The sequence below is a fragment of the Muscardinus avellanarius genome (assembly GCF_963383645.1).
Source record: "Muscardinus avellanarius genome assembly, chromosome: 9".
Classification (NCBI taxonomy): domain Eukaryota; kingdom Metazoa; phylum Chordata; class Mammalia; order Rodentia; family Gliridae; genus Muscardinus; species Muscardinus avellanarius.
In genome coordinates, this window is record NC_137795.1 from 44,381,773 (window position 1) to 44,408,787 (window position 27,015).

General features: G+C 37.1%; 1 protein-coding gene across 2 annotated transcripts in view; it reads right to left on the bottom strand.

Annotated features, from left to right (window-relative positions):
- PRKAR2B (protein kinase cAMP-dependent type II regulatory subunit beta) overlaps nt 1-27,015 on the bottom strand; it is a gene marked incomplete at both ends in the record, with an annotated part of 110,713 nt that overhangs the window by 79,794 nt on the left and 3,904 nt on the right. Inside the window, one exon of one of the 2 annotated variants that reach the window (XM_080701115.1) lies at nt 3,531-3,566. In XM_080701115.1, coding sequence (XP_080557241.1) covers nt 3,531-3,566 — 36 coding nt within the window. Of the gene's footprint in view, nt 1-3,526; nt 3,567-27,015 lie in introns of both variants that reach the window. The other variant, XM_080701114.1, reaches the window with a different exon arrangement.

Here is a 27,015-nt window from a genome sequence, read left to right on the forward strand (position 1 = left end):
CTTCTTATATCCCCCACTCATTTCTATCAGTCACTCTCCCATCTGCCTCTAATCCCTGTATGAAATGGGGAACTAGCTTATGAAAGCTCCAGACTCTTAACATTCTAAGGAATTCTGCTGGGAAATATCTAGTGAAATTTATCCTTTTACTTATAAAATGATCACAGACATGTTTATGGACAAGTACAGAAAACACACAAAGACAGGAAAGTTTAGGACAAACAGTGCTATTAATAGTGTGAAAATGATCCTAAATAATGTATTTAAGTATTTTCTTACTATAAACATTCATCTCATCTTCATGAACCATAACAAAAGAAAAAGATATAAAAGGGGAAAATGTTTTATTTAAATCATTCAGGCCTGAAAGTTTTTTTTTAATAGATGCAGAAAGAATATCAAAGCCAAACACTCAGAAAACTCAGAACAAGATAAACAGAATGCATATTTTTTCATTCAATCAACAGTGACTGCATATCCACATCACACATTATGTTTGTTTTTGTAATATACAGCATATATTATATATCCAGAACATTTAATATAGTTTTTTATTTATAGAATTTTTTTAAAAAAGATGATCTGGGAGTTGTGGTGTACACCTGTACTCTCAGTACTCCGGATCCTGAGACAGGAGAACTGCAGACCTGACTCAGCAACTTAGAGAAACCCTATTTCAAATTAAAAAAAATACTCTGGTGTATTGGTCAGAGGTAGAATGCCCCTAGGTTCAATCTCCAATACCACACAAAAAAATTAAAAAATAGATGAATAATAAACAAGCTCATGTAAGTTTCTAATTAGTTTTATCTGATTTTATTCCCCTAGTTTTGAGTTCTTACACATTAAAATTTTAGTTTAATTCTGAATATATTTCTAAAATAAACCTATCATAAAATACATCTTAAGAAGTATTTTGGTTATCACATATAATTTTCTATATTTTGAGCAATCATTTATTTTAATTTTAAAATGTTACTTTATTTATTTATTTATTTATTTATTTATTTATTTATTTATTTATTTTTGTGGTACTGGGGATGGAACCCAGGGGCTTTTCTACCTCTGAGCTACACTCCCAGACCTATTTTATATTTTATTTGGAAACAAGGTTTCACTAAGTTGCTGAGAGCTTCACTAAGGAACTAAGGCTGGTTTCTAATCTGTGCGATCCTCTTGTCTCAGCCTCCCAAGTACTAGGATTAAAAGTGTGCACCACCACGCCTGGAGGAAATGTTACTTTAAAAATAAATTGATGTAAATCTCCTCTACTAAACCTCATTTTTTAGCCACTAGCTTAAATGAAGGAAATGTAGAATTTCCTCCTCAGTATGTCTTAAAGCTATTTCTATATTCTTCTCTTCCAGAAAAAAAAAATTAGATACTTTTACAAGAAGTAAAATAAGGAAGTCAAAATAAATTGACTTCTTTCTTTTCTTTCATTCTTCCTGTTTGACTGTCTTTCCACCACTGTTCTTTTTTTTATTTAAAGTATAAATATAATTTTATTTTCCTTGCCCAAAAAGACCGAGAATGAATTTAAAATAACTCAGGACAGTGTGTGTGTGTGTGTGTGTATAGAGAGAGAGAGAGAGAGAGAGACAGACAGACAGACACACACACACACACAGACACACACACACAGACACACATATACCAGGCTCTCATAATGGTTTTCAGCAATCTTACTGGATAATAACACTTCAGCCCCTTTAAGGCTTGTTGCTATATACTAAGAAGATTCATTGACTTGATACCAAATTGTTTATATCAAATTGTTTTCTATTTTCATTAATATTTCCAATCTATATCATCCTGGGAACAAGTAAAACATTTGATTTTAACTTTTATTTCTTGGCTGGCATTCTATCATCTTTTTATTTCCAACCAAGTTTTGATGAGATCTACTGGACACACATTTAGGGGAAGGGGGTAAAATAATGTTATTTCAAAACCAACCTACACATTGGAGTCCCTGATCCTTCAATCAATGATAGATATACTGTACAACAAATACTAATGGAAGTTATCCAGAAATAAATGTCATATGTCACACAGTTTGAGCAAAAAGGAAGATTATTTATCTAAGGCTCTTAGCTATATTTCTGTTGAAAGAATTTCACTTCACAAAGACAAGATACACAATGCTTCTCTTATTCTTTCTTCCTTGTTTCCATTACTGTTTGTAAAGGTCAAACTTGATAGCTCTGCTTTAGATAAACTTCAATGACTTACTGACATAAACATAACCTCGTTCCACAAAAGGCATTAAAACCTACACTGTTTCCCTCATTCAAATTAAATATATTTTGAGATTTGCTCAGAATGGTAGATATAATTCCAATACACCACATTTTCCTAATTATTATAATTATAGACCTGATCACTATACAGCAAAATTATACCAGTAACTGCTAACAAATTTTAAACATTCAACCTTAAGGATCTTTTATATTATAACACATGTGAAAGTACAGTAATTCTATAAAATAAAGTACTCATTTGTATTATCTAAACCAAAGACAATCTGTTTGAAATGTTTATGATGTGTTCTTCAAAAAAAATAAGTCTACTTAATGTTTCAAAGGAAGAGTCATTTTCTCAAACCAAATGTAGTGGCACTTAATTTGTCCTCTGTCTTCAGAGAAGGTTGGGGGGGGGGGTTCCAAATAACAGTTTATCCATTTCAATGACCAAATTCACTTATACTCTTCAGTGTATCCCATATTTCCTTACCTGTTCAGGTAGTACACAGTATAATGAACCTAATTTAAGTACTACGGCTCTCCTGGATCGTCTATTAGGTCACTGTGGTACATTTCAGACAGCAGCAGTCTCAGAGGCAATTTGCTCCTATCCTAAATGGCTCCATAAAGATACATTCTTATATCTGCATCTTAAGAGTTTCCAGCACCTAATTAAAAACTCTCACTCATCACTGTTGCTAGGTCTCTCTTATCCATCTGCCAGCTCACTGCTTCTGAACTGTGGCTGATAAATCAGATAGCCATACAAGTAGTAATTTTATCAAAAAGCAAGAAGTAACACTGGAGTGAGAGTCCCCATTCAAAATGATAACTCAGGCCAAGCCGGGTGTGGTGGCGCAAATTGTAATCTCAGTACCTGGGAGGCTGAGACAGGAGGATCGCACAGGTTCCAAGCCAGCCTCAGCTACTTAGTGAGCCTCTCAGCAACTTAGTGAGACCCTGTTTCCAAATAAAATATAAAATAGGTCTGGGAGTGTAGCCTGGAGGCAAAGGGTCCCTGGGTTCCATCCCCAGTACCACAATCAATCAATCAATCAATCAATCAATACTCAGCTTAGGTCACAGTGTGGCTTAAATTTAGCCACTCATGGGCAATTTCAATTATTTCCTAGTTTGTGATTATGCCAGATGATTTTGTTTCTGGGGAAATGACAAGTTATTCATCTACAGCAATTATTGTCTTTGTACCTTCCTGTCCAGTATCACTGTCATTTTTTAAATGTCACCATTAATAAGCAAAATCCATTGTATAGTCAGACTTACCTGAGGCACGCCTTGTGAATCGGTTTATTACTGGAGCTGAAAGAAAAAATATGAATAGATTAGAATATGAATAGATTAGAAATTAATTTTCCCAAACTCTGAAAAGGCCTAAATTAGTAAGCAGTCTTATAATGTAAATACAGGAAAATGCAAATGGATAACTATGAGAAATATAAAATATATAAAAATAAGTGTTTAATTCACTAGTAAAGAAATATAAATTAAAATAAATATTTTGCCTATTAAGCTGGTTTTTCCAAAACACTTTAAATAAAAATTTCTGTTTACAGATAGCTGAAACTATTAACTGGAAGAGTATTAATCTGTATATTACCTGTAGAAAACAACTGGGCAATTATATCAAGTACCGTAAGAGGTTTATGTGTTTTAACAGAGTGATTCTACCTTTAGAGATTTATCTTAAAAGAAGTACCACAGAGAAGGAAAAAAAAAAATATATATAAATAGACCAGCTCAGCAACATTGTTTTTAAAATGAAAAACTGGGGGTGGGGGGGGGGGAGAAGCAAATAATTTCAGAAAACAAAGCTAAAAATGCTTTATCAACAACAGAATATCCTTGAAAGTCTCAGACTTAATATTTGTGGTTTTGACAATTTTCTTTGACCCAAATGCCCATGACATGCAAATGTGTACACGGAAAGCTGAAATTCCAGGCTGGTACGCCATCACTCAGCTGGCAAGCCCACCATCTATCTGCCCACATGCCTGACTCACTCGGCTCTGTTTCTTCTTGGGTTTGCTGACATAGTTATCTAAAGAAGTGGAGGGTTCTCCCCCCCCCCCCCGTTTTTCCTTTTTATTTCTTGAGAGAATTAGGTAAGTTTATGGTTCATATTATATAAGACAAGACATCATGTACTGTATTGTATATTTTTGTGGCAGGACGCCATGGATCTACTATAATCCTTTTTAATATTTTAATACTGTTAAGACACTAATAATGAAAATTGTGTCCACTACAGAAACAGGTGAAGTAAAAAGATAAGATGTTTATCAATGCTACAGTTACATGGTTACACGGCATACAGGCTGTTCCAGGAGCAAGCATTAGAAGAAAACTGTCAGTTTTTCATTAATCTTTAAAATGATATTATTATATATTAGCATCTTTATATTACCGACAAATTTTACAGTAAGATTTAGAAAACTGATTAATTTGAAGAGCAACATACCACACTGCAGCAAAGCTAGAGAATTTGAACCCAGGAATATGTAGCACCCAAACACCAACTCAGAAAAAACAAAGTGAAAAAGACTAATTCCTGAAATCACACAAGAAATGAGTTTTCTCTTCCATATAATCTTCACTGCCATTAGATTACTTTTATTAAATAATTCACAAATGTAATTATTAAAATAGTATGGTTTGTAGCAAAATTACACCCTCCAAATTAATCAAGAGATAAAATTCTTATTATTTACATCTCAAAATAATTTTGTCATGTGTTTGTACAGTCAAAAATTACTTTTACAAGAAAAAAAATTTTCACCAGGTAAATTGCATGCATTTACACACACACACACACACACACACACACGTCCATCTGTTTTCTTGGAGACCTTCAAACTCCCCTTTTTAAAATATGTTTTTATTGTATTATAGCCTCACATCATGTAAATCATGTTGACAGTGACATAAATGCACACAGAACTTGGTATGCCCCCTCCTCATTTCACCCCTCTCCCAATAGGGCGTACTGAGACTGACATTGGTATATTCACATATGTACACATATTTGACGATAGTATTTCCACCAAACTCCTTTTTTTAAACTCGTGCCTTCCCAGCACAGTCAAGGACAGCGACCAGAGATGAAGTACAAAGACATTCAACCACAGGAATGCAGAACAGAAAGTGCAGGCAGATAAAGAAGAGATGAAGGTTAAAAACCTATCTCAGCCTTGGGGCAAAATGACAGTAGACATTCTCTGCACTCATGAAACCACAGGGCTGGGAGCTTCCGGCCAGAAAGTTGGAAAGTTGGAAAGTTGGAAAGTCTTTGTTCTCCTAGGGTCTTAGATTTATACATCTTTCTGAAGTGGTTGAGACAGAGGATTTCCAACACAAATGGTTCTGTCATCTTGAACTTGTTTTCTTTTCTCTGCAGTGCTGGGGACTGAACCCAGGGCATGTGCACACTAGGTAAGTGCTCTATTACTGAGCCATACTAAACCCCCTTAAACATGTTTTCTAAATGTATAGGAGTAATTTCAACTGCCACACTAATTCAATGGATACCCTTGGCATCTGGCAGGCAAACAAAACAGTAAAAGGGGCACCAGGCAAGTGGTATGCAGTGTTCAAGGCAAATACAGGATTTGGACAACTACCAAAACTCCAACCCATATACCATCATATCTTCTTGGAGGGATGAAACACAAGTGTTTCCTGCATAAACTTCTGATAAGATAAATTTCTACCATATTTTTTCTAGTTTTTTAGTCCAGCTACCAAAACAGAAAGGCTGCGATTCAAGCCTTGCTGGGAATAAAGCTATGTGCATCTGGGAACCTAAGCTAGGGAAGGGACATAGGAGGAAGGTGAGGACAGACCTCACCTCCACCAACCTGGGGTGCTGGTGAGCGTGGTGCAGGACAGCAGGCAAGGGCCTTGGGCTTCACTATCGGACCCACCCCCCTCCATGAAACTGCAGGAAAAGCACTTAAATTCTCAACACATGAAATACAGACAGTAAGTCTGCCTTTCTTCGTTGAGAAGGTTGTTGTGAAGAAAAAAAGAAAACATCTTTTAACTATAAACTGTCAACTATAAACTGCTATTCAAATGTAAGAGCTTGATGCTTATTTATTGTGAACTAATACTACCACTTAAAAAGTATACAAAGTAAAAAAGTAATACAAATGATCAAAATAGGGAACAAGTGAAGCTCTTGTGAAATGCAGCAAATCAAATTAAGTTTTCTCAGCATCTTGGTTTCCACCTTTAGATTTTCGTACTCAATGGATATTCTGTGGATAGGCGCATGTGCACACACACATCACATACACCTACTCACAGAATTCACACACATGCATGCACACATGCAAGCACATACACATGAAGGGAGGAAAGGATGGAAAGAATTAAAGACCAGGAAATATAGAAGGGAAAAATACGAAACATATTGTCTGCATGGTGAAACAAATATGATTTAAGAACACACTACATTCCTTACATTTTTCACAAGGCTATAACCTAAGAGCTTAAGGAATTCCTAAGGAAAAATACAGGAATATTTATGTTGGTTTGACTTTCTCCTGAACACCAGTTCAGTAGAATGCTGAAAGTCTTGTGTGTTATTAGCAGTATCTTCATGCTTGTATAACCAGAGATCGCTTTAGCTGCCAAGCTATATTCCACTAGATTGGTTTTAGTTCCTGTGTTCCCAGGAGACCAGAAGTGTAACTGAATCAAGTCATCTTTAATCCTGGAGTGTCCTTAGGAGAAAAGCCCTCCACTATTTTAGAAAAACTGAAGGAGCCTCTATGTACCCAGCAGTGAAGACAGCTTCTCACACTGGTTTGACTGAGCTCTCCCAGGTGCCTAGAGAAACTGCTTATTTTTTTCACTTCTCTTACATCCAAAGCTTAATTTAGTGCTGAGTTAATGTCCACAGAATGAGTCAAAAACCAGGTGTGGCAGCACACACCTGTAGTCCCAGTACTTCGTCAGCTAAGATAAGAGGATTGCAGATTCAAAGCCAGCCTCAGCAACTTCTCAAGACCCTGATTCAAAATAAAAATAAAATAGGGCAGAGGGTTTAGATCAGAGGTAGAATTCCAAAAAGTATACAAAGAAAGTCTCCTTGTCCCATTTACTCTCTGGCTATATAGAGTGTGGATGCAGTGCTGGAAATATAACCAAGTCTGTGCTTTCTAAGGGCTTAACCAAGCCTAGTTATATTTTCAAATGTTAGGGCTTCTAGGGTTTACTTACCCCTGTAAATAGCTGCCTTACTTTAAAAACTTAAGTTGAAAGAGAAGTTCAGAAGTCTAAAACCCCTAAAACAGTTCATAAAAATAAAGTCAGTTGAAATCATGAAGCAATGAGTCTGTTCTTTAGAAGGGACGCAAGGGTAAGAGCAATGCAAATAAATAGTTTGCATTTCTGAGTGAGTGTACTGCAGGAAGTAACATTCCCAGTTAAGAAAAAAATAAGAGCTCTCATTTGTGATCTATGTTCATAAACACACACACACACACACACACACACACACACACACACACTTAAAAACAAATAAAAGCCACTAAAAAAATAAAACCCACTTTATCTGTACTGGAGTTACATTAGTTAAATGGACCTTTTGCCGAAAATTGTTCAAATACCCTGACGTGAAATACACCCAACAATCTTAGATTCAGCTGCATAATTAGCATCCCTGTCCTCCTATTGCCTTTTCCAGCAAAAAACACTTTCTGAATCTGTTAACTGCCTAAATAAAAGATTCTAGAAAATGTAAATTGAAACCATGCAAGCTAATTATTTTTGACAGAGTAAACACTTAGTTCAGAATAAATTAATTTTTCCTATGCCTGTGCTTCAAAAATTAAAATGAAATGAGGTTTACCCCTGAACCAAGGAAGAATTAACATTTTAAAAAGATCAATATTAAGCAAGCATATAAACAACACAAATATTTTTAAATAGTTTGTTAATGAACCTGACACAACTTAAATTTTTTATACATGTTCAATTACTGGCATTGAAAAAGCCCACATATCTTCTGTATTCTTCTTAGAAGATGGCGAGCCTTAACCATTTCTATACTTAAGAGATATCCAGTACTATCCTATAGAACCTTGAGATATATTCCAGGTATCTGGTACCTAAAAATCTGGGTTTGGCCTCTGGAAGGGAGCAGGGGCAGCAGGACAGAATCACAGCTGGGCAGCATGCTCCAAAGCTTCATGGAAGCTAAGGAAGGCTGAGGAAACAGATTATAAACCTGTAACTCAAAGCACTTCAAATTGGACATATCAGAAAGGTGGGCGAAGCAGGCGTCTGGAAGACCAATTTTTTTTCCTTTTTGATTATACAACATGAGGAACAGAGATCGGGTATCCAACCCACCTATTCACATGGATCATGGCTGGAGGTGGGACAGAGATGCAGGGTAGATGCTTCAAATTTTAGAAAAGGTCAACTTTAGTGATCACTAAAGGATGAACATTTTTGTTCTATGCATAAACCAAACCGCTCAAAATATAATTAATATTTTAAAATACCAGGATAATAGTGTGCAACAAAGCTGGGCACTGTGGTACACACTTGTAATCCCAGCATTTGGGAGGCTGAGACTGGAAGATCATGGTTCACGGACAGGCTCAGCTACACAGTGAGGCCCTCCGCAACTTAGTGAGACCCTGTTTCAAAATAAAGAATAAAAAATTGGCCAAAAATAAAATATCAAAATATTTTAACAATAAAAAAAAAATTGGGCAGGGGGTGTAGCTTGGAGGTCGAATGTCCCTGGGTTCTATCCCCAGACCTGCCAAAAATACAAGTGTGTAACAACTAAACAACAACAACAAAAACGTTTACTTCTGCTTAGGAATGAAAGCGAGCCTTTAATTTTTAATTCATAAAGGCTTTACTAACAATGCTCTCTTAGAAACAGAAAGCCGGGCGTGGTGGCGCACGCTTGTAATCCCCGCGCTTGGGAGGCAGAGACAGGAGGATCGCACGGGTTCGAAGCCAGCCGCACGTGCTGGCTTAAGGAGACCCTGTTTCCAAATAAAAAAATGTAGAAATAGGTCTGGGAGTGTATCCCGGAGGTAGAAGGGCTTCCAGGAACCCAAGTACCACAAAAAAAAAAAAAAAGAAACAGAAAGAAAAATATAGTTTCAGCTAGGAAAGTCTCAAAGTGGCTAACTTTAGAAAACCATGCACAAGAATGAGGCAATAACAATGCTGAAAGAAAGGTTCCCAAAACTTTTTAAATTTTAAGTATTTCCTACTCCTCAGAAAAGAAGTAGAAGGAGATAGGAAAGGGGCATTGTTACAACTACATAAATTCAACCTCTGCTTCTCCATTTGCTGAACTGTCTCTTCCACAGTTGATATACTCAGACACAGTACACAGAGGGCAGATATATGGAGACCAATGTTCTAAGAGTGAGTAACCCAGATTAGACTAGGAATACCAAGGAAGCTAAAATCCATAGAGTTCAAGGCTGCTGTACATCCATAAAGTCACAACAAAGTTTCCCAGACAAGTGTAATTTGAAAAACATAGAGGGCTTTGAAATAAAGATAACTAAAGAAACAATTAGGGGTTGTGCTATAAGCTGGCCTACTCATCAAAGTATCGTCATAGAAATGGCCATGTTCTAAACCTTCCCTGCATCTTCACAGAATGAAGATGTCCCTGTCATTCAAGTCTCAGCTCAAATGTCCCCTTCTTAGCAAACCTCCCCAAACACCCCATGTGAAGTGTCTAGATTCTCTCAATCATCTCATCCTGTTTCATAAACTCCAGAACAATAAGCTATCTGAAGATCTCCAGTGTCTTGTGATAACTGTCCATTTCCTCCCACCTGCACTGTAAGCTCCATGAAGGTGCGGCCTTTCCTTGTCTGCTTCACTACTGTACCCCAGTCCCTAGAACACTGCATGTTGGTGTGCATATTAGGTTCAATAAATGCTGGTTCAACACTGCGAATGAAAAGTTAATATGACAAGGGGCATTACCTGACATCAAAAGATTATTTTGACAAATAAAGGTTATATTTACACAAGAAATAAGTTTTGAAACTCATAAAATACAGTATTGGTTGGAAAATAGACTGTAAATTTTAAAATAGATTACTCACCAGACTGGCTTCTTTTTCAAGTAGCAAGAAGCAATTTCATTTATGCCCCCATATTATTAGAATCTAGCCTAAGTCTTAATGTGTCAAAAAAAGAAAAAGATTTTATAACTAAAGTAGAAAGTAATGGCATTCCTCACAGTGCAGAAAAGACAATTCCAATAGAATCCATGTTTCCAATTGTTTATTTTTTTCCTTAACTAAGGTGAACTGACATAGAATGAAATGCACAATTCAGTAAGTTTTGACAGCATAGAAGCAACACCCCAATGAAGATATAACACATCTCCAGTATGTTGGAAAGTTTCTATGGGTCCCCTTTACAAGTCCCACTATCCCATAAGAAATTACTGTTAGAGTTTTCCCCATAATAGTTCGGTTTTTCCTGTCTTTGGTTCATTCTTGCTGTTGATAGCAGCAACAGGTTGTTCATTTTTATTGTTAAGTAGTATACCTTTTGTGTGAATATATCACAATTTACTTGTCCATTCTCCTATGGGTGAACATTTGAATTGTTCCTAATTTGAGCTGTTTACAATACAGCTTCTAAAATTTCTTATGTAAGAAGTTTTATAAATATATTTCTCAATTTAATGTGTAGAAGTGGGACTGCTGGGTCACAGTAGATAAATGTTTAACTCTATAATAAACCCAGTTTTCTGAAGTGTATCATTTTATGCTCCTACAGGCCATATAGACAAGTTCCAGCTGTCCCATATCTTTACCAACATAAGGAATGTCTTATTTTAGCCATTCTTGTATGTATTTAACAGTGTCTCCTTGGGGTTCCAATTTTCACTTTCTATTAACTAAAAATACCAAGCATCATTCTATGTAATTATCAGCCATTCTTACATCTTCTCTATTGACATGCCTTATGTCTTTTGCCCTTTGGGGTCTGTTTAGCATTGAGTTCTACTAGTTTCTCCTATGTATTATCAGTTATAATAAATTATAATACATAATTTTTTAAAAAGTCCCAGACAATAAAAATGTTAATTAGAAATAAAACTAAGAATAGATGAAAAAATCCTTTCTAGAAAATATTGCAAAACACTACTGAAGAACTTTAAAGGAAGACAGAATAAAGGGAAACATAGCATGCTCATGGATAGAAGATTTAATATCAGTTAAACGTCTGTTCTTTCTAAATTTGTCATAAATTCAATGCAACTCCCAATGATTTTCCACAAAGTTAAGTGTAATCTAAAATTTCTATAGAATAATAAAAGCCTTCAAATAGTCAAGCAATTCTTTTTTTGTTGTTTTGTTTTTTGGTGGTACTGGGGTTCTTGGAAGCCCTTGTACCTCCGGGCTACACTCCCAGACCTATTTTTATAATTTTTTATTTGGAAACAGGGTCTCCTAAGCCAGCGCGTGCGGCTGGCTTTGAACCTGCGCGATCCTCCTGTCTCTGCCTCCCAAGCGCGGGGATTACAAGCGTGCGCCACCACGCCCGGCGTCAAGCAATTCTGAAAGAAAAAAGGTAAGCATTGCTTACCTATCATATATTATAACCATTGTAAAGTCATGTTAAGAGAGTTTTGTTTTGTTTTTTGTAGTACTGGTGATGGAACACAGGAGCATTCTACTTCTGAGCTACATTTTCTATTCTTTATTTTGAAACAGGGTCTCTCTCAGTTACAAAGGGTCTCACTAAGTAGCTGAGGCTATACGTGAGCCACAATCCTGTCTCAGCCTCCCAAATGCTGGGATTACAAGCATGTACCACACGCCTAGCAAGAGAAAGATATTGATAAAAAGATAACTAGCAGTTGGGTTGGGAGGTGGAGACGGGAGGATCATGCAGGTTCAAAACCAGCTGTTTCCAAATAAAATATTAAAATAAATAGGTCTGGGAGTGTAGCCTGGAGGTAGAACGGTTCCATCCCCAGTACCAACAACAACAACAACAAAAGATATATAGCACAGACTATAGATCTTCACATTCATGTGTGTATGGAGATTTGACATTTTAAAAGACAATGGAAGTGGCGCATGCTTGTATCCCCGCACTTGGGAGGCGGAGACAGGAGGATCGCGCAGTTTTGAAGCCAGCAGCGCTGGCTTAAGAGACCCTGTTTCCAAATAAAAGATGTTTAAAAATAGGTCTGGGAGTGTACCCCGGAGGTAGAAGGGTTTCCAGGAACCCCAGTACAAAAAAAAAAAAAAAAAAACCAATGGAGGATTAGATATGTAGCTCAGAGGTAGAATACTTTCCTAGCATGCATAGGCCCTGGGTTTAATCCCTAGTACCATGTTTTTTTTTTTTTTTTTTTTTTTTTTTTAATGGGGAAACCAGGCACAATGGCACACACTTGTAGTCTCTACTACTCAAAAGGCAGAGGTAGGAGTATCAGTTGAGCACAGGAGTCCAAGACTAACCTAGGCAACATAGTGAGACTTTGTCTTAATACAACAGCAACAAACCAATGGGGGGAAATGAATCAATAAGTAATGTATATTAAAAAAATAAAATGAATACTGGGTGTGGTGGCGCATGCTTGTAATCCCAGCACGTGGGAGGCTGAGAAAGGAGGATCACGCAGGTTCGAAGTCAGCCTCAGCTACTTAGTGAGGCCCTTTGCAACTCAATGAGACCCTGTTTCAAAATAAAGAATTAAAAATAGGGCTGGAGGTGTAGCTCAGAGGTAGAATGCCCCTGGTTTCCATCCCCAGTACTGCAAAAGTTAAAAAAATTAAAATGATATTACCTATCATACAATACACAAAACTAAATGATCAATGGGTTAAAGCCTTAAGTGTAATACTGAAGACTTACATATTTACAAAAAGTGAAGTGATTATCATTTTTAATACAGTATAGAGATACATTCCTTAAACAAAGCACAAAAAATTAAAAATAAAAGTGGAAAGAGCCTACATTAAGAAATTTTTTTTTTTTTTTTTTTTTTGCGGGTCTGGTGATGGAACCCAGGGGCATTTGACCTCTGAGCTACACCCCCTGCCCTATTTTTTATTCTTTATTTTGAAACCGGGTCTCACTGAGTTGCAGATGGCCTCACTAAGTAGCTGAGGTTGTCCACGAACCGCGATCCTCCAGGTCTCAGCCTCCCGAATGCTGGGATTACAAGTGTGCGCCACCACGCCCGGCTAAGATTAAGAAATTATGAGCTGACACAATGCAACATGCCTGCAATCCAAGTACCAGGGAGGCTAAGACAGGAGGATTGACTTTTTTTTTTTTTTTTTTGGTGGTACTGGGGATAGAACCCTTCTACCTCTGGGCTACACTCCTAGACCTATTTTATATTTTTTATTTGGAAACAGGGTCTCTTAAGCCAGCGAGGCTGGCTTCAAACCTGTGCAATCCTCCTGTCTCCACCTCCCAAGTGCGGGGATTACAAGTGTATGTCACCACGCCCAGCTAGGATTGCCATATTAGAAGCTGATCTTGGCAAATTAGAGAGACCCTGTCTCAAAATAAAAAATTATAAAAAGTGCTGGCTTGTAGCTCAGTGGTAGAGCACCTGTGGATTCAATGTGTGTGTGTGTGTGTGTGTGTGTGTGTTACACACACACACACACACACACACTAAGAATTACACACACTAAGAATTACATTCAACCAAAGCACAAACAAACACCACGTTTGTAATCTTAGCATGTGGGAGGCTAAGACAGGAGGATCATGGTTCATGGACAGCCTTAGCTACTTAGTGAGGCCCTTTGCAACTCAGTGAGACCCTGTTTCAAATAAAGAATAAAAACCAGGGCTGGGGGTGTAGCTCAGAGATAGAATGCCCTTGGGTTCCATTCCCAGTACCACACACACAAAAAAAATTATAAGACAAACTCAAGAATGAGAGAAGACTGCATACATGCTACCTACCCGCAAAGGATGATTAACCAGACCAGCCAGATAGAAAAAATAAAACAACAACAAATTTTTTTCACAGAAGATGAACTACAAATAGTCAATGAACATTCTAAAATACTCAATATTGCCATTAATAACAGAAAGGCAAATTCAGTTCATAATGAGATTCCATCTGAAATCCACCCTTACTGGCAAAGCTTGTTAAGTCCTGACAGTATCCAATGTCAGTTTGACGGTGGAGAACCAGGAACTCTTAAACAGCTAATAGAATACAAGCTGGCGTGACACTTTTGCAGAGCCAACATGGCAATGTGAAGTAGCGTCAAGGACATGCTAGATCCTACAGCAGCAGTCCTCAGGATGCTCTGGTCTCAAAACTTCTGTTCATTCTTTAAAATAATTTGCTTATGTGGGTTATATCCATTGATAATCACTGAGTTAGAAATTAAAACTGATAAATGCTTAATGTATTTAAAACTGACAAAAATTACACATCATGATAAACAATATACTTTGATAGAAAATAATGGTATTTTCCAAAATAAACTAAATTTATTTATATTTAAAATGATTCTGTTTTGCATTTTTCCAAATCAGGTGCAAAAGAATATAATTAGGTTCTCATATCTGTTCTGCATTCAATCTGTTAAAATAGTATACTTCATGTGGCCTCTGGAAAATTCCATTGTATATTTTTGAGAGCATGAAAAAAAATAGAAAGTCTTACTATTATAGTTTCCATTCTGAAAAAATCTAGCAGTAGAAGACAAATTGTCATGCACAGCTCTCTAGAAGACACTTTGAAACAATCTTCAAAAAATAGTACATTTATATCACACACACACACACACACACATACACACACACACACACAATGTTCACTGTAGCACTATAACAAGAAGAAACTGGGAACCACCAAATATTTACCAAAGAATGAATAACATGTTTATTTACACAAGAATATACTACATGGGAGTTTAAAATAAACTGGAGTTCTCTACATCATGTAACATCTTAAACACTGTTCTTGTAAACAGGTTAAAAGATGATTGTTTAAGAAAAAGAAACTTTCTTAAGTGAACAATTTATAAAAACACACTTGAAATGTATTAAAAATAGCATTATTTCTAACTAATAGATAAATGCCTAAGTAGTACTAGTACAATATAATGCACAGAAAATATAAACACCAAATACTGAACATGTAGTGTTCAGAGCATATATATGTGGAGGGGTACTGAGGATTGAAATACTGAACCCAGGGGCATTCTACCTGAGTTACACTAGTTTTTTGTTTTGTTTTGTTTTGTTTTGAAACTAAGCCTCACTAAGTTGAGAAGGCCTCACTAAGTTGCAGAGGCCCTCCCTAAATTGCTGAGATTGGCCTTGAAACTGTGATTCTCCTGTTTCAGCCTCCTAAGTACTGGTACTTTTCAACCAGGCACAGTGGTACACACTTATAATGCCAGTACTTGGGAGGCTGAGACGGGAAGCCTGCAGGTTCACATCCAGCCTCAGCAATTTAGGCCCTCCACAACTGCTTCAAAACTAAAGAATAAAATAAGGCTGGGAGAGTGTAGCTCAGGGGTAAAATGTCCCTGGGTTTAATCTCCTATGCCACAAAAAGTATTTTTCAAATAGTATCTTTTACAAATGAGTTTCTGTTAAAATTCAAACACTGAGATCTTTTAGAGTCTTTTTAAAGAATTAGAAGGTAACCATTATAAAATATCATGATAAAATTTCTTAAATTGTTACTGTTTTATTTAATTAATTAATTAATTAATTTATTTATTTATTTTTGCGGGTCTGGAGATGGAACCTGGGGACATTCTACCTCTGAGCCACACCCCCTGGCCTATTTTATTCTTTATTTTGAAACAGGGTCTCACTAAATTGCGGAGGGCCTCACTAAGTAGCTGAGGCTGCCTGCAAACTACGATCCTCAGATTTCAGCCTTCCCAATGCTGGGATTACAAGCGTGCGCCACCATGCCTGGCATTATTGTTTTATTAATGGTCAATTAAAAAATCAAAACCTTTGACCCACTAACTCCATGTAAAAGGTTCAAATGGATTGTTTTTTCCCCACGTAAAAATATATTGAGGTATCAGCGATTTGTAGTTGAACAAATATAGAATTTTGGCTTTTGGGAATAAAACTACAAACTAATATAAAATTTGGAGAGGTTTAAGTTTGTCCCACGATGAGCTTATTTCTATAAATATTATGATGTGAGGAGAAGGCAACAAGCTGTCAATTTAATGCGACTAATTTTGTCCAATTAATTTGTATTTTAGGCACAGAGTCATGTTTTTACTACGAGCATCTGCCTCATTTAAATAACATACTATTTTCAGTACTCCTACCTACTCTGTCCTAAGTTGTTTAAAAATTACTTGTTAAAACTTAAATACAATCATAAACTTGGAGATTTTACACACAATTTTTTTCTACCAGTTTAACATTTATTCTCCAGGGAGAAGATGGTGTGAAAACAAAGCAAAGCTTTATCTCATTGCTTTTTACTTTTCTCATAAGTCAAACTACTCCCTTGGATTTAAAATGGAATTAAGGGAAGGCTCAAGGTTTAGGGCCACAGATTAAAAAAAAAAATTACGTAGCAACTAAAAGATTTAAACACAATACTTTTACATTTTCGTTAATATTTTTAAAATACTATATCACCTTGAGAGCACTTTCTAGCTTTTCACAGCTCCAAACTTCATTTCTTAAAACTGTTATGTTCTCACTGACTTCTAAAACTTGCTGTCTGTTTTCTTTCTTTCTTTCTTTCTTTCTTTCTTTCTTTCTTTCTTTCTTTCTTTCTTTCTTTCTTTCTTTCTTTCTTAACAAATCCACAAACGATGCTAAGTGTATGTCAGGTACTGTTAACTTATATATTTCTTTTAACAACCCCCTGAGATACTATAAATATTTCTATTTCACAAGTGAGAAAAGTGAGGAAGAGATCATAAAGTAACTCGCTTCTTTCCAAAAAGTTATAAATGGCAGAGCCAAGATTCAACCCAGAGCCCAGGCCAAAGTGCAGCTGAACTCTTTTAAAAGAGTTTCTACCGCCGGGCGTGGTGGCACACGCTTGTAATCCCCGCGCTTGGGAGGCAGAAACAGGAGGATGTGCAGGTTCGAAGCCAGCCGTGCGCGCTGGCTTAGGAGGCCGTTTCCAAAATAAAAATGTAAAAATAGGTCTGAGAGTGTAGTCCGGAGGTAGAAGGGCTTCCAAGAACCCCAGTACCACCAAAAAAAAAAAAAAAAAGTTTCTACCGTTTTAGATCTCACTACTCTTGAGGTTTTGGCAGCTAAAAGGTGTGTGTGTGTGTGTGTGTGTGTGTGTGTGTGTGTGTGTGTGTATAAGATAACACATTCAAGTTTAGGACAAAATTAACAGGAGGCAGCTGAAGAACAGGAGGAAGTCGGGGGATATATCAATATGAACCTTCGAGGGGGAGGTGTGTGTGGAGCACCCCAAAAAGCAAGTGAGTGGAGGGGGGCAGGATTCATGCAATGAAGGGAGGAAGGTAGCTGAGGGTGAGCTGGCAGGGATAATGAGGAGGACAGAGCAGAGAATGGACAAAGTAGGTTTGGGACACAGACCCACTTTAGACTTAACATGGGGTTCGTGTAAGCAGAAGCAGTGACATACAGCATCCCAGGCTCAGGTGGGCCCAGAAGGTCACCTCCATCAGCATATGAAATTTTTACAAGGAAGGCGAGTCTATGTGCTTGTGTTCTCTGCTTTCTGAACAGTAATCCTATATATGCTGAAATATAATAAAGCCTCCTTTTAGTGTAATAAAGTTTAAATCAGTGGAACTGAACTGAAAATTAAGCATTTATATTTCATGAAAAAAATTTAAAATTCATTAATAGGGTCATGTGGATACTACTAAAAGGAGTCTATTTAAAATATTTATGTGCCTAAAATGTTTCATCCAGTATACATTTATAAATAGTTACCATTAGATAGTTAGTATTCAACTGAGTTTTAATTTAAAAACAATTTAAGTACCTACTACTGGCAAAGCACAACATACACAGGAAATAATTAGAGCAGGTATATTCCTGTACAGTCCTGCCTGCCTGAGGCAAGTACATCTGATCTGCAAAGTTCACTGTGACATTAAGCATGTTTATCTTACCATATTGACACCATTAATATCAACAAGGGAAACTTACAAAGATTTTTGGTAGGGTAAGATGTAACCTAACCTTTGGAGAAAAAGTGGGGTTTGGCAAAAAGACAGGGGAGAAGAAACCAGACATTCAGGATAAAGAGAATGACTTAGGTAAGAAGATTTGGCTACATCAACTTAAAACCATGTCATGTGCCTCTATATATTTTATTTATCATTTAATGGAAATTTACAGAAGAACTGCCTTCTATGCCTTTTTATGCTTAAAACTAATTTACTAGGTAAATTAATACATTTAAAAGGCAATACATGACAATTTTCAAAAGTTACAAAAAGCAGATAGTGAAATCGCCCTCCCTAACGGGTATCACTCCCAGTGGTGTCTTCCTTGAGCTATCCTAGGAAACTATGCTTATTTTAAACTTTAGACTCTCTTCTAGTTCTGATGGGCATTCCCACAGTTTAAGTGATCCTTAAATAAACATTTACTGCATGATATGATTCTCTTTGTTTTTTTCCCATCCACATATTGTCATATATTTATTTGGAACTGGGGATTGAACTCTGGGGCAATCTACCAGTGGGCTACATCCCCAGTCCTTTTATTTTTAGACAGGATCTTGCTAAGTTACCCAGGCTGGCCTAGAACTTGCAACCTCCTGTCTCAAATCTCCTGAGCAGCAGGGATTATAGGCATGTGCCACTGTCCCTGGCTCAATCCACAAAATCTGCACCTAGAACATTAGTACTCTACAATCTAGGTCATAGTTCAAGGTGCATAAGAAATACAGAGTTCAAAGAAAAAGCCTGGATCTTCCCTTTTCAAGTAACATGCCTTTAATTTCCTTTTTTGTGTATGTGTGTGTTGTGTGTGTGTGTGTGTGTGTGTGTGTGTGTGTGTTACTAGAGATAGAATTCAGGGACATTCTACCTCTTAGCTACACTCCCAGACCTATTTTATTCTTTTATTTGGAAACAGGGTCTCACTAAGTTGTGGAGGGCCTAAGTAGCTGAGGCTGGCCACAAACCTGTGACCCTCCTGCCTCAACTTTCCAAGTACTGGGATCATATGCGTGTGCCACCACGCCCAGCAAATTTCATCCCTATTAGAATTTTCCTCTTTATTCCACCAAAATTCTGCCAAGTCAATTATCTTATCTAACAAATGTTTATTAAATAAAAGGAGTGTGCATACACACCCACACACATACATACAACTAGGACCCTGCCTACACGTGGGTCCTTCATAACCTAGAAGCTTAGATCTAGAAACCAAAAGTTGATCACAACCACCACACGTGTAAGCACAATGTGAAGTCAAGTTGTATTGTTTAGAGTTGTGGTCTCCAAAATGGGGTTCAGGAACACAGACACTGCATAAAGCAATCCTTTGAGGACTAGAAAAAATTAGAACTTGTCTAAATTACTTTTCACTTTGTTCTTTCAAAAGTCATATTATGGGAAGCTTTACCATATATACAACATACGGATACAAATATAAATTATACAGGGACATATTTGGAGTATACATTCAAATATATTTGCTAATAAAGTTATATGTTAAAATGAGTTTAGAGAAATAGTATATGAGATGTTTATTTCCAAAATAAACTTTGAGTTTTTAAAGTACATAACATGCTAATTTGGGTAGAATAGACAGAAAAGGCAAACTGTAAAAGGGGAGTGACTAGGTTTTTAGAAGAATAAGTAATTTTTTTTTTTTTGGTGGTACTGGGGTTCCTGGAAGCCCTTCTACCTCCGGGCTACACTCCCAGGCCTATTTTAAACAGGGTCTCTTAAACCAGCATGGCTGGCTCCGAAGCAGCGTGATCCTCCTGTCTCCGTCTCCCAAGCGTGGGGATTACAAGCATGCGCCACCACGCCCAGTGTGAATAAGTAATTTTTGACATATTCTTTCAATTATGTTACTGCTTCTTTACTAAAACCGGAGTATAGGTACTATCTTGCAGAAACTGGGTCTAAAATCAGACTGCCAGGTTCAAATCCTGACTCCACCATTTACTTTGGGGAAAACTAAATGATGTGTATATAATGGGCCTTGTTCAGCATCTGGTGCATAAGTAGCCAAAAATTTAACAAGCATCAGCTTTCTATTATAATAAGAATGAAATGGCTGAGTCATGTTTTAATTCAACATGACCTTTTAAAAAGATGCTTTTGGGGTCTAAAGTATATTTAAGGAAATCTAAGCTCCCCCCACCTTCCAATTTCCCTGAATATCATTCCCATGAACTGTTTTGTCTTGGAACAGCTAATGTAAATTAAACAATGTCAGTCCCTAGCCAAACGGATACAGGAATGACTGTATACAGTATATCTTCTTGGCTTCACTTTTATGTGGAACATGTGTTTATATTTTTACCTTTTGTCTTTTTTTAAATTAAGAAATATTTTTAAACAGCAGCAACTAGAATGACTTTTTTTTTTTAGTTTTCAAACATTATTAAACTACCCATGGCAGAATCTATTGCTGAAACATTTATAAATGTTACATCAACTGTGTTTATATTTCTGATTTTTTTTAGATTGTTTGTTTTCATGTAAGCCATGACCTAAAAATTTTAGCTCAAATTCTTTCCACAAAATAATTACATAATGGAGCAGTCTGAGTCATTTTGAATTTCTGAAACAAAATTTACTCCCATAAAATAAAGATAATGATCAACATCACAGTGAGGTTTTTACAGTGGGGTTTTGTCATCCCAACAAATAGTATAGATAAGACTGTAAAGGACAAGAATGGGAACAAACACAATAGTAATTCATCCAATTCAGAAAATTCTGGCTGCACTCTTGTTTCTTTTCTACGTCAAACAGTCTAATATGAGGTTTCACTGCTTTGAAAAAGAATCAAGAACAAAAAAGTACTAGAAATTCTGAAGGCAAAGTACAAAAGTACTTCTCTTTAGCCCAGCATATGTGTTTGTGTGTGCGCGTGCATGCACACATGTGTGCACATACTCAAGCGCATGTACATTAGTGTTCATTACTGGAGATTGAACCCAGTGGTGTTCTACCTCCAAGCTACATCTCCAGCACTTTTTATTATGTTGTTTTAAAACAGGGTCTCGCTGGGCATGGTAGTGCACACTTATAATCCCAGTACTTGGGAGGCTGAGACAGGAGGATCCAGATTCACGGCCAGCCTCAGCTACTTAGTGAGGCCTTCCGCAACTTAGACCTTGATTCAAAAATAAAAAAAAATAAAATAAAAAATTGGGCTGGGGGTGTAGCTCAGAGGTAGAATGCCCCTGGGTTACATCCCAGCACCACATAAAACAAAACAAAAAAAAGAGTCTAACTAGGTTGCTGAGAGTTTGGCTATGGCTGAGACTGTCCTCAAACTTACAATCTTCCTGTCTCAACCTTTCCAAATACTAGGATTACAGGCATGCACCAACACACCTAGCATTCTAGCCCAGATTTTAAGCCATTATCTAGTACCTTGATTTAAGACAGAAAGAATTCATAATATGTAAGCTAATGTAAACAGCATGCAAAATGCTTGTGATAGTTCTATGAACAAGATCAAATTTATAAGGACAAAACTACTAAATTTATGTCTCACCTGCCTCATTTATGAAACAAAATGGATCACATGGACAATCTGTGAGATAATCTCTGACAAAAGGACTGTTTCTTAAATCCAAAGAGCAAACTTAAGAGAGTAATTTTTTCTTAAAGGAAGGAGTTGACTCTCAACAAATATTTGTGCAATTATTAAATGTGCACAGAAACCTACCTTCCAACTTCACACATTCCTCCTAAGAGGCCATTGCAGGTCCCAGCCCCCTTTCAGTGCTATGATTCTGTACACTTCTAAAAAGACCCTGTAGTCAATCGTTCCCTTGTCCTTCACAGAATCCCTCATCCTAAAACATTCCATTAATCCTCAATCTTCACTGTAGGCTTTCTCTATGGCCACTGCTCCTGACAAATGACTTTCTTAAGGGCTCATAAACAAACTCCTGACAGATTCAATGGTCTCCTGTTGGTATTTGCACGGCTGAAAAAGAAACACATGTGTTTTTTTGTTTGTTTTTTAACACAGCTATCAACAAAATCTTGACTGCTGGAAATTTACTGGAATCCATCCAATGAGATGTGTAACAATAAATAACCATTCAAAATTCACTCCTATTCCAGGAACACAGCAAGCACATCACCAAGTGCAACCTCAAATGAAAAGCCTGTAATTGTCTTACATGAAATAATAGATGAGCAATTTGACTCTTTTTTTTTTTGTACTGGGGAATTCAATACACATTCTACCTCTGAGCTATACCCCAACCATCATCATCATCATCATCATCTTATTATTATTATTATTATTATTATTATTATTATTATTATTTTGCAATACTGGGGGTGGAACCCAGGGGCATTCTACCTCTGAGCTACACTCCCAGCCTTATTTTTTAGTATTTTTTTTATTTTTCAAAATAGGGTCTCACTAAGGTACAAAGGGCCTCGCTAAGTAACTGAGGCTGTCTACAAACTGTGATCTTATAGTCTCTGCTTCCCAAATGCTGGGATTACAAGCATGCACCACCGCCCAACATTTTTTTTTTCTGGGTCTGAGGGTGCAACCTAGGGGCATTGGACCTCCAAGCTACACCCCCTGCCCTATTTTTTATTCTTTATTTTGAAACCGGGTCTCACTGAGTTGCAGAGGGACTCACTAAGTAGCTGAGGCTGTCCGCGAACCACGATCCTCCAGGTCTCAGCCTCCCAAGTGCTGGGATTACAAGCCTCCACGCCCAGCTCCGTGCAACTATTTTTTTTATTTGAAACAGAGTCTCACAAAGTTGCAGAGGGCCTCCCTAAGTCTGAGGTTGGCCTTGAATCTGAAATTCTCCTGTCTCAGCCACCCAAGTACTGGGGTTACAGGTATGCACCACTATGCCCAGCCTGACTTAACATAGGTAAATATAAGAAAAGTGAAATCATGTTATACCTTAGTTTTTGTCTATATGATTTTACTGTATTCTTCCTCTTCAGACAAAGCACACATTACTCAAGGAAGCTTCCACTTGTCCCACCTTTCTTTCTCTTCATTTCTCTCTCCCCCACCTCTCCTGGCTTTTTTCTCTACTTCCCTTCTCTCCAAACCCAAAGTAATGAATAGGTGAGAGCAGAAAGGATACTAGTTCAAGTCCTTTGATGCCCCAATTCCAGCTTCTAAAGCAATCCACTTAATACTACTATTAAGATGAATAATGTTCTTAACTGTGCTACTTTAGAAATCAGAATTACCATCATCTCTAACTCACAATACTTTTAAATCTTCTTTAATACTGTTATGCTCATGACCTATAATAGTATCTTCAATATTTTTGCCATTGTCATGAATGATGTAATCCACTTCAGGAGGATTTTAAACTATCATACAAAACTCTAATAGCCAAAGACTATAAAATCTCATTAATTACAAAATCCTGGAGCTCTTAGCTAAAAATTACAAGTTGAAAGGATATGAAATTTATTACTGTGCAACATAACTTCACACTAAACCTTAAATGGAGCTGCTACATGAGCAAATTTTCTACTTCTGTTCTCCAAAAAGTACAAATGTTAGATTTACTTCTAAACACTATGGAATTGCTATTCCATAAGAAAATGGGCACAATGGCATACACCTTGAAGACTGAGACAGTAAGAAGCCAGGTTCAAGACCAGTCTGGGCAACTTAGCAAGACCCTGTTTCAAAATAAAAAAAATAAAATAAAATAATAAAAACAGCTCAGCAATAGAACGTCCCTGGGATCAATCCCAGAACCACTTTCTTAACACACACACACACACACACAAGCACACAGTTTATACTTCTGCAAGATTTTATCCCTAAATTAAGACATTTATTTAACATGTAAAAGGCTTGCTATACAGACAGTCCTAAGGGCCTTACAAATAGTAACCCATATATCCCTATAACAACTTTATGAGGTAGGTAAGTAATGCAATAACACGTCAATGTGTCTAGAACAGTGCTCCATACATATATGTCTGAATTTAGAGTTAATCCAAAAAACTAACTTGCATGAGTATTTTTCAACCAATTAAGTATATTTAAGAAGTTCATAATATATTAAAGGGATATTTTAACTTTCCGTCAGTAATAGAAGGCTACCACTAAACGCAGAGGTAAATTTTTTTAGTAGTCTGGGGTGGCCACATACTGCAGGAAGCAAGAGCTAACAATTGGCTGCTTTGTCTCTGAATAACCTCTAGTGACCACAGAAAGAGCAGATCCTTAATAAAGGGCAAAAGGAGGTGAGCCCAGGAAATGGGACAGTACAATTCTTTAAAGCTACACCTATTCTCTACAACGTCCTGCTTGCTATCAGACCAGGAACTTAATAGGTAGAAAACATGCCAGGTAAGATCACTTTCACAGCAAATGCTTAGGCTATCAATCTGTCCACTGCCCTTATTGCTTTTGCCACCAATGTTAGGGAAACCACAGAAACTATTAAGATAGACTTCTGACTTTTATTCAACTTAAAGCTTACTCCTAATTCTGTATCTAGCAGATGAAGAATATTTTCTCTTGATCACCTACAGAAACTTCAAACATATATTCTTCTCAGCTCTCATTCAACATTTTTTTCATTATAAATAACTTTATTAAGTCTTCCACCACTACCACCACCACCACTACCACAAGCTCTGACTTTCTAGTATTTTGCCTAATCTTAAGGAATTCTTATAAACCTTCCATATTCCCTTTAAAGTGTTTAAAAAATCAAAAGTAGGTAAGGTGCTCAAACAAAGATCTGACATAGGTCAGAGTCAAGAGGATTAAGTTACAGTTATTATCTGGTAAATTTCAACTTAAATATCTCTTATATGCTTGTTTTATAAGGTATGGTTCTATATTTGTGGCCTTTATATCTACTTTGAACCCTGGTTGTTTTTTTTCTTCCACAATATAGGCAATTCTTTTATATGTTACATTATAGGTTGTTTTTCTCCTAGACTGACTCCTCTACCTAGGCCCCGGTGTAACTTATTTTGTTTACAACTTGCCAGTTTATCAGAGTGATTTGAACTGTATTTACTTCATTTTTAATTTTGGCAATTTCATCAGAGAAATTACTGACCAACATAATATCTCACAGTAGTGCTTAAATAAAACTATTAATAATCATAGATTATACTCCAAATTAAGAAGTGATTAAACTATTTGTCCTACTATTAAACCTTTCTAGTAAGTTCTAGGCTTAGGGACACTATGTGTCCAGATGTGACATGTCAACCTTTATTTGCTTTCTGCAGGATGCGGAAGTGGGAGGCAAAGTACATGCCAACACGTCTCCATTACAGCTTCTTTCCAGCTTTGGAGAATTTCTCTAGAGAGGCTCACCATAAACTACCACCATCCTAACACTTTAGGATGGTAAAAAAAAAAAAAAAAAAGAAGTAACGCCAGGCGTGGTAGCGCACGCCTGTAATCCCCGTGCTTGGGAGGCGGAGACAGGAGGATCACGCAGGTTCGAAGCCAGCCGTGCTGGCGTAAGAGACCCTGTTTCAAAAATATAAAAATAGGTCTGGGAGTGTAGCCCGGAGGAAGAAGGGCTTCCAGGAACCCCAGTACCACCAAAAAAAAAAAAAAAAAAAAAAAAAGAAGTAATAACATGAACTGATAAAACTAGAATAAAACAGGAAAGGAATAGAAAAGCTATCAGCAGAGGAAGAGTTCCTTTGGAAAGGTAGGAAAGAAGTAAAAACCACCTTCACCAATCTATCTGGCCATCATCTATACCATGCCACAATACCCTGAAAATAAATCACTGAACCCTGGACCAGATCAGCATTTTTAAGCACATTGTAGGTGCCTGGCTCCCCCTCCACCCTGCTGGAGCTTAAACCCAAGGGCATTCTACTTGGCTGCACCCTCAGCTTTTCTGTGTGTGTGTGGTTGGGGACTGAGCCCAAGGTGCTTTCTAACTCTGACCTATACCCCTAGCCCTATTTTATTTTTTATTTAGAAATAGAGTCTTACAGTTACTGAGTGTCTCACTACGTTGCTGAAGCTGGCTTCAAACCTGTGATCCTCCTGACTCAGTCTCCCAAGTATGGGGATTGCAGGTGTACACCAGCATGTCCAGCTAGGTGCCTCACTTTCTGATTAAACGAACACATTATGAAATCAAAATCACCAGTTTGATCTTTGTGTGAGTCAGTAAACACTAGTCAAAAACTTTCATGGTAAAAAATTTGCCTTCTATACCCCAAGGTAACATGTTATAAATACCATCACTCATGCTAAAGAGATTTATGAGAAAAAATGTGAACTAACAATGCAAACCCATTACTGATACTAGAAAAATAATTAGGAAAACCTGACCCGTGAGTTGGCCTGTGGGACAAATTTCATTTCAGAACTCCCTGATGGTCTTGGATTTCAAGGTCAGACAAATATAAGAAAGCAGGCTCTGCTACTTACTAGTTCTTCCCATGACCTTGGACAAGTTACTTTTCCAAAGCCAAAAAGATTAAAAACATGAAAATTTCCAGTAGCGCCCCTTATGGAAATAAGCCCCCAATTAAGAGGACATGATGAAGCCAGGCCCACCTCAGTCCAATCCTGGTTTTGCAGCACACTACACTAGCTTTGAAACACTGAGCAAGTG